Source organism: Brachionichthys hirsutus, unplaced genomic scaffold, assembly GCF_040956055.1.
Source record: "Brachionichthys hirsutus isolate HB-005 unplaced genomic scaffold, CSIRO-AGI_Bhir_v1 contig_853, whole genome shotgun sequence".
Taxonomy (NCBI): domain Eukaryota; kingdom Metazoa; phylum Chordata; class Actinopteri; order Lophiiformes; family Brachionichthyidae; genus Brachionichthys; species Brachionichthys hirsutus.
Window position 1 is genome coordinate 242,488 of NW_027180343.1, and position 13,590 is coordinate 256,077.

At 40.1% G+C, this 13,590-nt stretch overlaps 1 protein-coding gene across 1 annotated transcript; it reads right to left on the minus strand.

Moving 5' to 3' along the window:
* Positions 1 to 9,572: 9,572 nt before the first annotated feature.
* Positions 9,573 to 11,862, minus strand: LOC137913779 (transmembrane protein 11, mitochondrial-like). Its single transcript, XM_068757414.1, has 2 exons — positions 11,816 to 11,862; positions 9,573 to 10,600 (listed from the first exon to the last, which is right to left on the minus strand). The coding sequence occupies exons 1-2, from the start codon at positions 11,860 to 11,862 to the stop codon at positions 10,084 to 10,086; spliced, it is 564 nt and encodes a 187-aa protein (XP_068613515.1). The 3' UTR covers positions 9,573 to 10,083.
* Positions 11,863 to 13,590: the final 1,728 nt, after the last annotated feature.

Genomic DNA, 13,590 nt, shown 5'->3' on the forward strand with positions numbered 1-13,590 from the left:
TGTAGCCAACTATTTATGGCGTTCGGGATCAGCACTAGACAGCTCCAATATATGGAGCTGTCTAGTGCTGATCCTGATTTTTAAGTTACAACCTTTTAAAAAAGTGATATCAAAACTGAATATTTTATTGTAATTACTGTGGCGGCTAAAGATTTAAATAAAAAAATTAATAGTTATGAGTAGTTACATTTGTTTTGCATTAAATGACATTACAGTTATGGTTTACATTTGGCCTTTGGAGAGCAAACATAATGCTAATGTGGCCCTTGGAGAAAATTTGTTTGACACGCCTGCCTTAGATTATTGGAAGATGATATGCCATTTTCTTTACCCGGTTCCTCGGTTATGGATTCCTCTCCAGTTTCACTGATTGAGATTAAATCTGTTTTGCACCTGCACCTGGCTCCTCACACCCACTCCTCCAAAACATGACAGGACTAAAAAGATGTCATTGTCCCAACTATGATTTAGTCATCTGGCAGAAATTCAAACGAGGACAGCCCCCCCCTTCCTATAAATCAATTATCACATTGCTGTAAGCAACTTCAAAAACATGGTTGTTTTAATAACGCGAAAGAGAGAGCCACAAGCTAAATGACGCCATTTGGCAGGCTGCATTAAGTGTGACTTTGTTCGAAACACATACGAGGGTATAGAGGGTGGCCATTCACGTTGTCAGGAGGTTTTAAGTGTGATTCATGCTGTCGACGGAGCAAAAACAGAAGATGAGGATATGCAGAGAGCATTCAACCATCTGTCAATAACAGCTGACCCCTGTAAGCAAAGCATAGCTCAACATTCAACAATGTAGATGAGGAATAAAAGCTTCACACGGAAACATGTCACATTTTCATGCCAATCTGTCACACATATTTTCATATTAATCAGGGAGTACTGGTTTTGCTGACGTTGTTATTCATCTAGTTTCATCTCTTTCCTCATCGGCACAAAACTCCCTAATTCATAACATGTCAGTTTTCAGGCGAGCATTTGCAATGTTTTGATGCTGTGGCAGCTAATCAGGATAACAAGCAGGAGGAAAGAGCCGAGGAAAGAGCGAGTGAAAACGGAATTGGGGCAAATCTGATTAAGCCAAACAAGAAAGCACCGTGGAAGATGGAAGAAGCGCCTTAAAATATATTTGTTTCCCTGCTGCACGGAGGGCTGAGACGACTGACGACGACTCAAGGTGGTGATTAGAGGGAAACCTGCATGATAATGATAACACACATTGCATGCAGTCACATTACTCCAAAGAAATCACAACAGACTCGCAAAATAATTTGCAACATCACTGCCGGTTCTGCACTGGCATGCTCTGCTGTGGGTATCTGTGGTAGGCCTGACACTGTGTGCACAAATCCACCTCTCTGCTGACAAATGTATTGATAATCAATCATGTGCAGGCAAACAGACTATACACACAACACTGAACCGGAGCCCAGTGCTATGAATTATTTCTGATATTTAAAATCCATGCATTCATCAACAGATGGAAGTAAAAGCAGGAAACAAAATGAGTATACAGAATATTTTTGGGAAGACGGAACTGATACCCTAACAAAATCTGTACTCTTCATATTATCAGTAAAGTCATGTTTCATTTATGCCATGTTAAATGCTGACCTAAAAACTGTAAATACGGAAAATTTGTGTCCAGATGAAATATTGTCAGCACCTCACAGGTTAATTTTAAAACAACATATATTTGAAATCCACTACTTACTGCCCCTCTGAAAAAAAATGGTGATGCATGTTTTTGCAGACTCCACAGAAAATTTCCTTAGGAGTGTTTACATTTTTTACTTTAGCGATTTTTACCACCACTGACTGAGACACCCCTTTTTATGTGTCATGCAGTGACATACAAAGTGTGTGTGTGTGTGTGTGAGGCTGGAGAGTTTGGCTGGCTTTTCACAGTCTCGGAGTTTGGCTCAGGAAGACTGCAGGATCACAAAACCAGACCCTAATTGCCTGCAGATTGGTTACTTCCAAGCTGCCAGAAGGAAGCGAGCCGAGACAAAGAAAGAGTGATATTTCACGATGCAAACATGAAGTAAATCCAATCATAACATATATCGCAACCAAGAAGCATTATAGCTGTACTTGCAGTAACTGTATCGCTGGAAGAACAAAACAGAATTTCGGAGAAAGAAATGTTGGAATTATAAGACATAAATACAATCTCTCAGCTCAGAGGGGATGTTCCACCTAAAGCAGGTCAGGCTCCACCTGCACCAACATCGTACATCTTACCGCTCTAACCTGTATGCACATAACAGATAGGCCAGACAAAAGGGGAGGGGGAGCAGGTGGAAAGCATGTACCTGCATCAGGTAATAAAGTCAGAGGTCGCAACAATTTTAAAAGATGTCATTTTAAAATTACTTTGTATGGAAACGGCCATCCGTTAAAATGACGGATGGGGCTCACATAAAGCACCTGAGTCTGATATGAATTTAAGTAAGAGTATAAAACTCACTCACATGTGGTGGCTCACCACCACATGTGAGCCGCTAACAGGCTCACATGTGTTAGTATGGCTAAATGGTTGCATATGCTATTAAGTCCTTGCGATAAGAAGCACAGTTCCAGCTTTAAAAAAAGAACAGAGCCTTTGCTTCCTCTGCTACTGGCATCTGCAGTATGTGAGTCATAGTTTAATTTACTTTCTGCCAGGTTTTTCAGCCAGTAATAGACAATTATACTGAGTTTTTTTTTTTTTAAAGAAAAGAAACTAATAAGAAAAGAAAAGAACATTTCAATTGTTGAAAATGAGAATTATAATCCCATTTTGTAATTGATGCCAGCAGCACTTTAGAAAGAAGAATTTACCAGTGTGGCATCACCGCTTCTTTCAACAGCTTCTTTGTGTCAAGTCTATTGATAGCAATCTATTGGTTATTGAGAAAACTGTGAAAATCTCGGCTGTACTTATTCTCGTTGACGGCCACTGGTTTACTCTGGGTTAGTTGTGACTCCTGGTGTGTTATGGACAGGTTAAGGATGTTAGACATGTATTATTAATACCTACAGAAAACAGCACAATGCAGCATTTGGGTAGAAGGCAACTCTGTCAGTCAGATGGACACACACACACATATATATATATATATATTTTAAAGAAAACAGACACACTGCTGTTTCTCTCTCCTCCCGCTGTCTCGCTCTGGTGAGGGTTCAGGAGTTTATTTGAATAGAGGGAGAAAGTATGGAAGCTGTCATGGGACACATGATGCTGCCACTTCACTTCACGTATGGAGACTGGCAGAGAGATTTATGGCAAGGAAACTAAATCCTAGAGGACAGAAAATGTTGTTATCAAATATACAAACCCAAGTGAATTCCAGGTTGTTTTCATGTCTGTAACACGCATGCTTGTCTCGAGTAAGTAAAGGTGGTGCACTTTGGGTGATAACACCATATCCTGTGTTTGTAAAACTACATTACTTGGTTGACCTAAATTCAAAAGGCCCTACATGTATTTACTTGATGGTGTTTGTGTGTGCGTGTGTGCATGCGTCACTGTGACTATATAATCCCTCTGGTAGGATTTTGTTTTGAGCGTAAGTCAGCGAACACTCAAGTACTGAGTTTGCTATACTCATGACCTACATCAGCTGCTCAGTGTGCTTAAGATGACATATGAAGTCTGACTTAACTCGATGTCCCTGCAGAATACACGTATGTGAGTGTGTGTGCCTGTGTGCATAGCCTACTTAAAAAACACACATACACCGCACACACACTAGTGGCTCAACAGTTTAGTACTAATGGTAGTTTCACAGAAAATACTGCTGTCACATTAAGGCAAGGATTAAATTCTTCTTAAGCTTCTCCCACCAGGTGGTTAACAGGAAAGGTATAATCTCCTCACAAACACAAATACTCACACGAGCACATGCACACAAATGCGTGCACACAAACACACGCACACACAGACAAGAAAAAAGTTACACAGTTACAAGTTGCAACTCAACATGCAGAATCTGTTTTGTAAAGGCACAAAGCTGCATGAATCCATAAATACATTTGCACAGAGGCAGACACACACACACACACACTTTCCTCATTGTGTGCCTTAAGGAGCAATGTGGCAGCTGTAATAAGACGTGCAACAGACAGGAAGAGGTGATGACACGGCTATTTCTATTCTCCAGTTTCTTTCCTTTCACCTCTGTCGCGCTCATATTTTGTCACTGCCGGACAATAACATCTCGTCCAGGCGGCTCTGAAATATTCCTACATGCATCAACACACATGCCGCCTTTCCCTTATTCCCCTTACACCTCTTCCTGCGGCACCAACACATCCACATCCAGGTCCGTGCAGCATACAGTTTTTTTTTTACAAGAATTTGAGGTATGTTCTTTGGTCCTTTGGTCCTGTATCCTGAGGACAGACACGATACATCGACCTTTAAAACTGTATGCAAAGTTCACCTTTGACCATGACCATTTAATGAGGGGTTAACATGCCAAACTGGAATGTAGAGAATCACCTAGGAAAATTAAGAACACAATCAAATGCATTCAAACATCAAATGTATTTGAGGATGAGACAACAGCCTTAATGGAAGATGGAGACAGGGTGCTAACGTATTCAACCCAGAATGCACATCTTGGACCAGGGGAGAAAGAAGTGACAGAGACCACACAAGAAATATGTGTGTATTCCATTTTCACAGCCGAACGTGGGAGGGGGGTATTATTGTGCTTTCAAGGTTATCACAAAATACAACAGGATGATACGTTGTAGGTTATCCATGTCATCTGGAGATTATAGAGGAAGGCGATAAGGTGTTTCTTTCTGAGCAGTGTACTAGTCATTGGAGAACGGCTGCAGACTGGGAGGTGCTGAGAACGGGAGGAAAACTTCCTGGAGACGGCGCTCCACACATTCCTGGATGCCCTCATTCTGTGGCTTCAAATGCTTCAACATACCAGAGATGTATTCTTCATGAAAACCTGCATAGCTACATATAAACCCATGCAATAATTTCAAACTTAAATTGAAACGCTATCTGCGCTGAAGTCCACTTCTACCCAGGTCTCACGTGTCATTGGAGAGGTAAAAATAAATATTCCATGGCTGCTGACACTGGTGGATACTGCACATCTCAATTAGATCGGATTGAATCTGTTTTCCTCCTCCGTTAACATCATGCATTCTAGTAATGAGGGCTGTTGTTGGCGTAATTAACAAAGCAACGATAATCAAGTGATAATATGATAGTGTCAGACACGCTTATCACGGACCACTGTCCCTGTCTCACACAGCGTACATCATTAACTTCCACTGCCGTCAGACCACCGCACTGTTCTTTTTCATCCTCGTGATTCCTTCTGTATTTATAGAGCATGAAAATGATCCTCCAAAGTCAGATAGAAAAGAGCCTTTTTGAAACTCTTGAATTAAAGAATGTATATGTTTTTGTGATTGGAAAATTTTAAGGCACTCACTGCGCATGAATAAAGCTGTTCAATCAACAGACCTCAATGTGGTCGGTAATAATTCAACTATGATTTCCTGAGTCTTAGGTGTTGACTGCAGACTGCATAATGGAATTGTCCTCCGTTGGTTCTAAATGTTGCACTTTTGCACTAATAGTTTTCATATTGCAGAGTTGCTTAGCTTCAACTCAAGGAGCATGTGGGCAGCACCACCCTCAGGATTCTGCAGAGGGTGGTGAAGTCTGCTCAGCACATCATCATTAAAGACCCTCATCAGTCCAGCCACAAGCTGTTCTACCTGCTGCCTTCTGGCTGATGGTAAGGCAGCATCCGGGCCCAACCCGGCAGGTTCAGAGTCAGCTTCATCCCTCAGGCCAGAAGACTCCTTATCAGCACATTTTAGAGTGCTCTGCACTTTTAATGTTCCTAACTTGCACACTTTCTTTTTTTTATTTAATATCAATTTACTTTATTTTACATTACATTATTTGAGCATAAGCATTTAATTAAATTGAAATTTCAGGCAATATTGAATACAATTCAGTGCTTTTTTACAAGCTTACATTCCAGCTTCATGATCAAATTCACCTCAGTGATTGGTCAGAGAAGACGTCTGATGGCACTAAGGTGCAGCTCTTTTGTTTGGTTAAGTTGCTCTTTCAGCCCCTGGCCCTGTGGTACCCTCTACTGTTGGAGAGGTAGTAATGCCACCTCCTTCTTTCAGCTCACGGTCAGTCCTCAGCCTCTCAATGAGGTCTCTTCTCATGCCACCTTTAGCTCCAACTTGAGTCCTGCAAACTGACAGAATATTGAGTGAAGGAGAAATTGAGATTGTGGGATTGTGGCATGAGACGAGTCCAGATAGGCTTTCTATCAAGAGGAGATGTGCCAATAGTAATTAAACTTGTTAGTGTAGAAGACAACACAAAAGCAATGCAACAAATAATGTTTTTTGAAGTACAATGTTACTTTTTAGGCAAATCTGCCTTAAAAGGGAAGGATTGGGATCCTGGCAGATCAAAATATAAATGTGCAAAGAACGATAACGCGCTGCCGTATCCACATTATTGCCTGTGAGTACGTGCCAGCAAGCCATTAATACTGCAGCAAATTCCTCGCAACCATCAAATCATTACGCCTGTTTGAGAACCCCTGACATCAGCTAAAATTATCTTCCATTCCAATGTCTCAACTGTCCAAAATTCTCATCTAGTGCGATTATGGTATCGGCTCCTGCAGAGAAACGTGAATCCTTGCTCTCCTTGCCTGCAGGTCAAAGGTCACTCTCAGATTATCTTCAGACAGAAAAGAAAACAAGTCCACAATGTGACCAGAAGTCAAGCTTTGTCCCAGTTGTAGTTTTTATTCATCTGAGTTTCTTTACATTTCAGGTTGGCCACCAAGTTCCATTTTTATGGGACAGATGGCATCTCCCTCAGGAATCACATTAATGCAGAGAAATCTGGAGGATCGGTAACATAATTTATGCCGTAAATGCGTTAGCTGTTGTTCCAGGCTGCTGTTCATAGGATGATTTTCATGTATATTGTTTTATGAGCAATAAACAAACATGGATAAATAGCATAAATCTTTCAAACATAAATCAGGGAAAGTGTGTGAAAACCAGCTGCAGAAAAAACCCTTTGATCAAAAAACAAACGTCACATCTGACTGAGATGTCCTTCAGCATGGGAAGAAATCCACATTCCTCCTCCTAATGTTTCCCTCAGGGATATCGTATAATAATTTCATTACCATGCAGAATTTTGAGTTTTAACAGGGATTATAAGAATAAAGTTTCAAGCATAGATTCCCTGGATGACAGACTTTCTTCTCCTAGTAGATCTGTGTAATTTCCTTCAAGGGGCTGCTACGTGTTGGAGCACACAGCTAAGCAAACTAAACCGCTGGTCATTAATCATCCATCAGCAGGAGATGATGAAAAGACAACATGGGGCTGATTTAATACCCGCTGATCCAACAATGTGATGGCGCCTATGCTGCTGCACTTTGCCAGCTTGCATCTTTGCATCATGTTTTGGATCTTTCCATGCAAACTCCCATGTTCCCAGTGTTACTACAGTAAGTGGAGGTAATGTCATTGTGTTTATTGTGCAGCAAAGACAGAGATGGATAGTTTATCTTATTGAATCTCAGCTTCCTTCCCTCCACACATCAATCAAGCAGCTGGGCTTGCTGTCTGATATTCAGACAGTCTTCCTCCGCGGTGCGAGCAACCATCCGAGCGGTCAGCAAAAGAACACCGAACAAAAAATAGATTGCGTTTACGCCACCGACCTTAAAACCAGACGAGGACGAATCTTTTCCGTATCCGGTCGGAATGAAAATAGTAACGATCACAACGAAAGTACCGGTACATGTAATATTATTACTCAAAATGTAAAAGTAATGTGTTACACTACTCGTTACTGGGAAGAGTAATATTTATTTTATTTACTAGTTACTTTAGTTACTTTCCCAACACTGCCCGCCATGGTCCCAGCTTCCCAGGACTAGCCTGGATCATCATCTTGAGGCGTGTCCCTCCAGGTGACACCGGCAAGGCAGTACAGCATTCTGCATTTCTCACTTATCACAGTAGTGCTGGCCTGGACTCGAACGGTCTTGAACAAAAATCCCGAGTCCACCTTGTCCGAGACCGAGACAAGACCGAGTAAAAATACCTTAGAGAACTACAACACTACTCTTAAATGACAGAAAATGGCAGAAAGTTCAACTTTTTACATTTATTCAAAGCACCCTAAAGTTACAGTACCAGAAACAACTCAAAAATGGCCAGATTTTACTAAAAATGCAGAAATACATACCGACCAATCATCCATCTAACTGTCCTTTATGACTGGGCTTCCCTAATACCCCAAAAGGGTAGCTTCCATTTCGTCATTCAGCTACAACCCCAGTGAATCGGCAGTAGTGTCATTCGCTAGTGAGATAAGTTATTAAGCACACTCTGGTCGTCTATTAGCAAAATAATGCAATTGTCTTAAGCCTTCCATTTGTACAATCATCAATCCGTTTATTGGACTGGGGGAGTTTTCAAATCATCTGCATTATATAATTGAATTTAAACTATCTTAAAATAGAAGACTGGAAATCACAGGAGCTATAGAGCACTGTCTAGTTTACCAGATGTTGTGTGTCAATATGTGAAACCTCAACTCCTCCATATTACAGCAACCAGGGCATTACTTGAGGTGCTGCTTCTATTGACTAGAAGAAACCATTGAGTGTAGACTTCATTTAAAGCAATGTTTTTCAACATGAAAAGGCAAAAAACATAACACTTGTTAAAAGTTTCAGAACAAAATTATATTGAACAGCAACAATAGTTGCACATTTTCACCGACTGAACCCTTTAACACCTTACTGGAGCAGTTTAAACATTTGGTAAATACCAAAGAACAATATAAGACACAAGCAGAAATTTGCAAAAGAATCCAAGGATAGACTTTTACATTTACTTCCATTCACGGGATGTGGCTGACCGCACACCTTTGTTAAGCAGCACTAACATGTTGACCTTGGAAGTAAGATAACAGATGGAATTAATTTCTGACGTTGTTTAATGGAGCTTTTCAGAGAGTTACATGAAATTCTCTTAGGGAAACTTCATGAACAAAGGTATCGTTACAGAGCTTTATATTGATCATTTCCCGTTGTCAAAGAATTTAAAATGTGTTTCTTTAGAGTCGTTAAAAAACGAATCAGTCACGACTCGTAGAATCCAAGAAATTGATATCTGAATTTAATTTTATCAAATTGTTGTAGCCTGTTATACAATTTGTTGTCCACTTTTTCCATACTTTTAATACTATAGTATTCAAATTGTCAAAATTATAATTACCTTTTCCAGAGACCCTAAATTTGAAAATTTCCTACACAAACAGGAACCTAAACAAATGAAAAAAAAACATGAAATTAGAATTCGCTATGTAATTATTTCTAGTGTTAAACAGTGTCTAGATTTAATAAGAGTGTTTGGCATGACTTTAGTGTAATATGCAATAGAAGCAAGTGAGAAATGTTACTCAAATGACAGGAAATGTGACTAATACTCTAGAGCAATCTACATGAACAAGATACAATTTTGAATACATTGCAGTTATTTGTACTTTTCTTTGAATTATGTAGAATGCATTTAATAAAAATGATAAAATAAAATACAGAAAAGTGAGTTTGAAACATTCTAATGTTTAATGAAAAAGTGGTGTGCTGATCAAAGAGGTACAGCAAAACTATGAGGGAAAGGGAAAGAGCTTGATTTTCAAAACATGGTTGTTCATTTCAGCATCAACAGAATTAAGTCCAGAGGAACTGCAGTCATATCCCTATGCCCTATGCTTGTTGTGTACCAGAACTGTGGGTGGAGGATGCAGGAGGAAGAGGCAAGTGTGCTATTGTTTTCACATACAAGTAAAGGACATTAGTGGAAAATAATTCCTTCAAGTTATAACTAATTCCCATAGTTCGAAATGAAAGCACCCACCATATAAGTGGAGCTCAATGCTGGGCCTGATCATGACTTCTGCTTTCTTACATCTGGGGATAGGTTCTTTTTTTTTTTTCTTATACTTTTTAAATCATGGTTCTTAAACTGTCTTCAGTGCAATCATATTGCGTAGAGTTCGTAGATCTTCTTGGCGCAATACGCCAGAGCAGTCAGTGCTATCGTATTATGGAGTCTCTTCCTGTGGACGTCATCCCTGCGTACCAAAACCACGGGCGTCGAGGAGGTGAGCGTGTGGAGCGGCAGCCGAGAAAGTTTTTGGCTGTCATATTCCACCTGGTACTTGCAGCAGGGGTCAAACTGCCACGAAATTCCATAGAGGGCAGCACATGCTACACTGAGGGCACCGGTGGACAATGCCACATAACGCGAGTATTCAAGGGACAGTGAAAGTGGCGTCATGAGACAAGCAATGCCTGACAACACGGCCGTCTTGTGCAGGCAGTTGCCCACGGTAATCCAACGGGCTGTTTCATCTCCGATGCGTGTGGGCTCAATAACAATGTATTTATACTGGGCCTCCAGGGCCTGCTCCAGCTCATACTCAAACTGGTCCTGGGCATTCTCCCCATTGTAGATCTCATGCACAATGTAGCAGTCTGTCGCCGCCATTACTCCTCTGTGCAGAAAAAGAAGAAACACAGAAAGGAGAGTGTAACAAGACTCAGTAAAGAGATTGGTTTGTCCAATTATCAGCAAATTGGCAATTACACACACAAATACATAACATGCATGCTTGTTTTAATTAAAAACAAGTTTTATCAACAGGACATACACACTATCTTCTACTGATAACACCATGTATGATTTACTGTTACTTTGTTATTAATCACTCCATGGTGCTGATAAGATAAATCCCATAAAAAAAATCCACAACTCGATGGCATTTAATTAAAATAATACTCCGTTAAGTCGATGTGACTGGACTCCTAAAAATATGACGTGGTGAGTGAGAGGCCGTACGCGGTTATTAATCTGCCTCCTACAATTTGACCTACAAAATATGCAACTCAGCATTTCAACAGCCAATATGCCAAATGCATTTTGGTGACTCGGGTTGCAAAAGCAAATTTGTCGAATAAAATCGAAAACAATTTACCAAAACTTCACAGGTCCTAGCTCTGCGAGTGTATTAAGAGAATTGCCTATATTTTATAACTAATATACTAATGTTTATACTCATAAAACCGGCGTAAGATTATATATTTCATTGATTTTAAAAACCTTAAACATGACAAACTTGTGTGTAGAGGAGTGCCAACGCGCTGAGGCCTTCTAGTACGCGTTAAGCAAACACTGACGAGTGACCATTTACGAAGAACAAACGCATTCAGACAGGACATAACCCGGAAGGATCGCCGTGTTGAGCACATAATGTTCCTGATAATCGCTTTCGCAGCATCGGCTAAAACGCATGCATAGCAGAAAGTTGGAAGACCAGCCTGCGAAGTTGGGGATCGTTTTAATGTCACAGCAGATAGGCAACATTGCTAACTAAGCTAGCATTGTTCAGCACGTGGGCCTTAGGTTATAACCCCAGAGTTGGTATCCACGCACAGCTACACGTAGCTTTTGTCATTTGATAATTGGTGCGAAATAACCAAAACATGACCCGAGATGCTAAGTTTATTTCCCTGCTAACGCTAGCTTGGTGCACACGTTAGCATGCTAACGTTAGCTAAACATGGGAAGAAATTCAAACTTGTCTCGTTGGCTTTTCACTTTAAATCCAGAATGCTGTGCATAATCGGAATATGGCGCGTCTTGACATCTAAAAACTGTTGAATTACGATGACACATATTCACATAACGGCGTAGATGAGGAGAAACTGACCTCTCCCTGCTTACTGGGACACCGCGCCTCCTTGCCAGCGACGCCATGTTGGAGATGCAATCGTGATTTCAGCCGACGTATGATAATACTCACCCTTCTGGGTAATGCAGTTCAGAAACACTGTCAACGGACCTCTTGTATTCGAATAGGGACTACAAATACCATGATGCAAGTACTCGCGGCTCAGTTTTGTATGGAACCAAATAGAGAAGTTTTAAGTGTTCATATTCATGATTTTCACGTGACTGAAAGCCATGAATAGTTTCTGAAGAAATTAATCTAACATCAAGGAACGTTTGTTTTTCTGTCCTATAGTAATATTAAACACAGTCAAAGTGAATGCGAAATAAATTAACATTTCAGATAAATAATTATTAAATTAAGCTTTAGTTATGTATCGTTGACAACAAGGTGAATACAATAGAAACGTGTACTTTCCTCACTTCAGGCCCATTAAATATAGCTGAACCCCCCTTTTAAGGGCTGGATTTATATTTCTGTTTTTCTTTCATAAAGATTTGCAGTTGTTTTATTAAAGTTTTTTGTGTGCTTTATTTCATTTCTAAGAGGAAAAGGGCATGGCTCTCGATCAAAGCAATTAGTCATGTTTACGGTAATAATATTAGAGTATGTGTGATTTGGTGCAGATCCAAATTAAAATCCGGTTCCTCCATCCACCAGTCCCATTCACAGACTGATGTTGGGTTATTCAAAACAACTTTGGACGGTGTCTTCATACTTCTTGGGTTTACGGAAAGCTCGTTAAATATATCGTGTTTGCAGAATCAGGTGCTTCATAAGAAATCAGATGTTGGCCTTATTCCTTTGCTGTGTTCTCCAAAGTTATTCACAGATTCGTCAACAGATAGCGCCAAACCCGAATATAGAAAGCAGTAAAACACCTTCTTCAAATGGGTGCGTTTGATTAGAGATGTGGCACCAACAATAACCGATATCAATATCGATAAAAGCTTTGTGACCTTGTATTTCTGTACATGTTGTGATTTTCAAGTCAATCAAGGTAGACATCAAAGTATTTTCTGAACAAAACACTGACACTGCAGTCCCCACTGAGACACATTATTGTCTTTCTATCCAAATTCAGAGTTGAGCAAATATTTCTGCTGACAGGAATAAATCCACTTTCAATAAAAAGTGTATTGTACAGTATCAAAACTTTCACTGGGCGATGGCTAGTACTTGATATTAATAACGTGATGACAACTTTATTTTTACTTTTTATTTACAAAAAGAATGAGAGAGAAAAAGTCTCAGGCAAAAAACAAAAAGAACAATAAGGATTGGTACATTTTGCACATTCGGTAAGCCACAGGCGACACTGAAAACAGAAAAATAAAATATCATCTTAGTCTATCAATAGGCGTATGTCAAATAAAGGAAAGGGTTACAAAGGGAGTGTGAATTCTTGCTATTACCGGTAGCGCTCTGTGCTTACAGCAGATACTATGTCATACCAGTGTGTCGAGAAACCTGAGGTATTTCTCTCAACACAAGATTGTCAAAAGCAAAAGCCCCTAAAGAGCCAAAAAGTAAGCCACAGTAAAACCCTTTCACAAAAGGTTTCTTTTAAGACAGCCTTTATCACTTTGACATTAGATGGTGTCAGTTCCATGCAGAGTCATTTCTTCTGGAGGACAGACACCAAAGAGAGTAAATGCCCTGAATATAGCAGTGATATTTGCTGGTTTAAATAGAGGTTAATTACTATCCTCATTGAGGTGTTGTACCACGCAGTAATAAGCAACAGACCATAT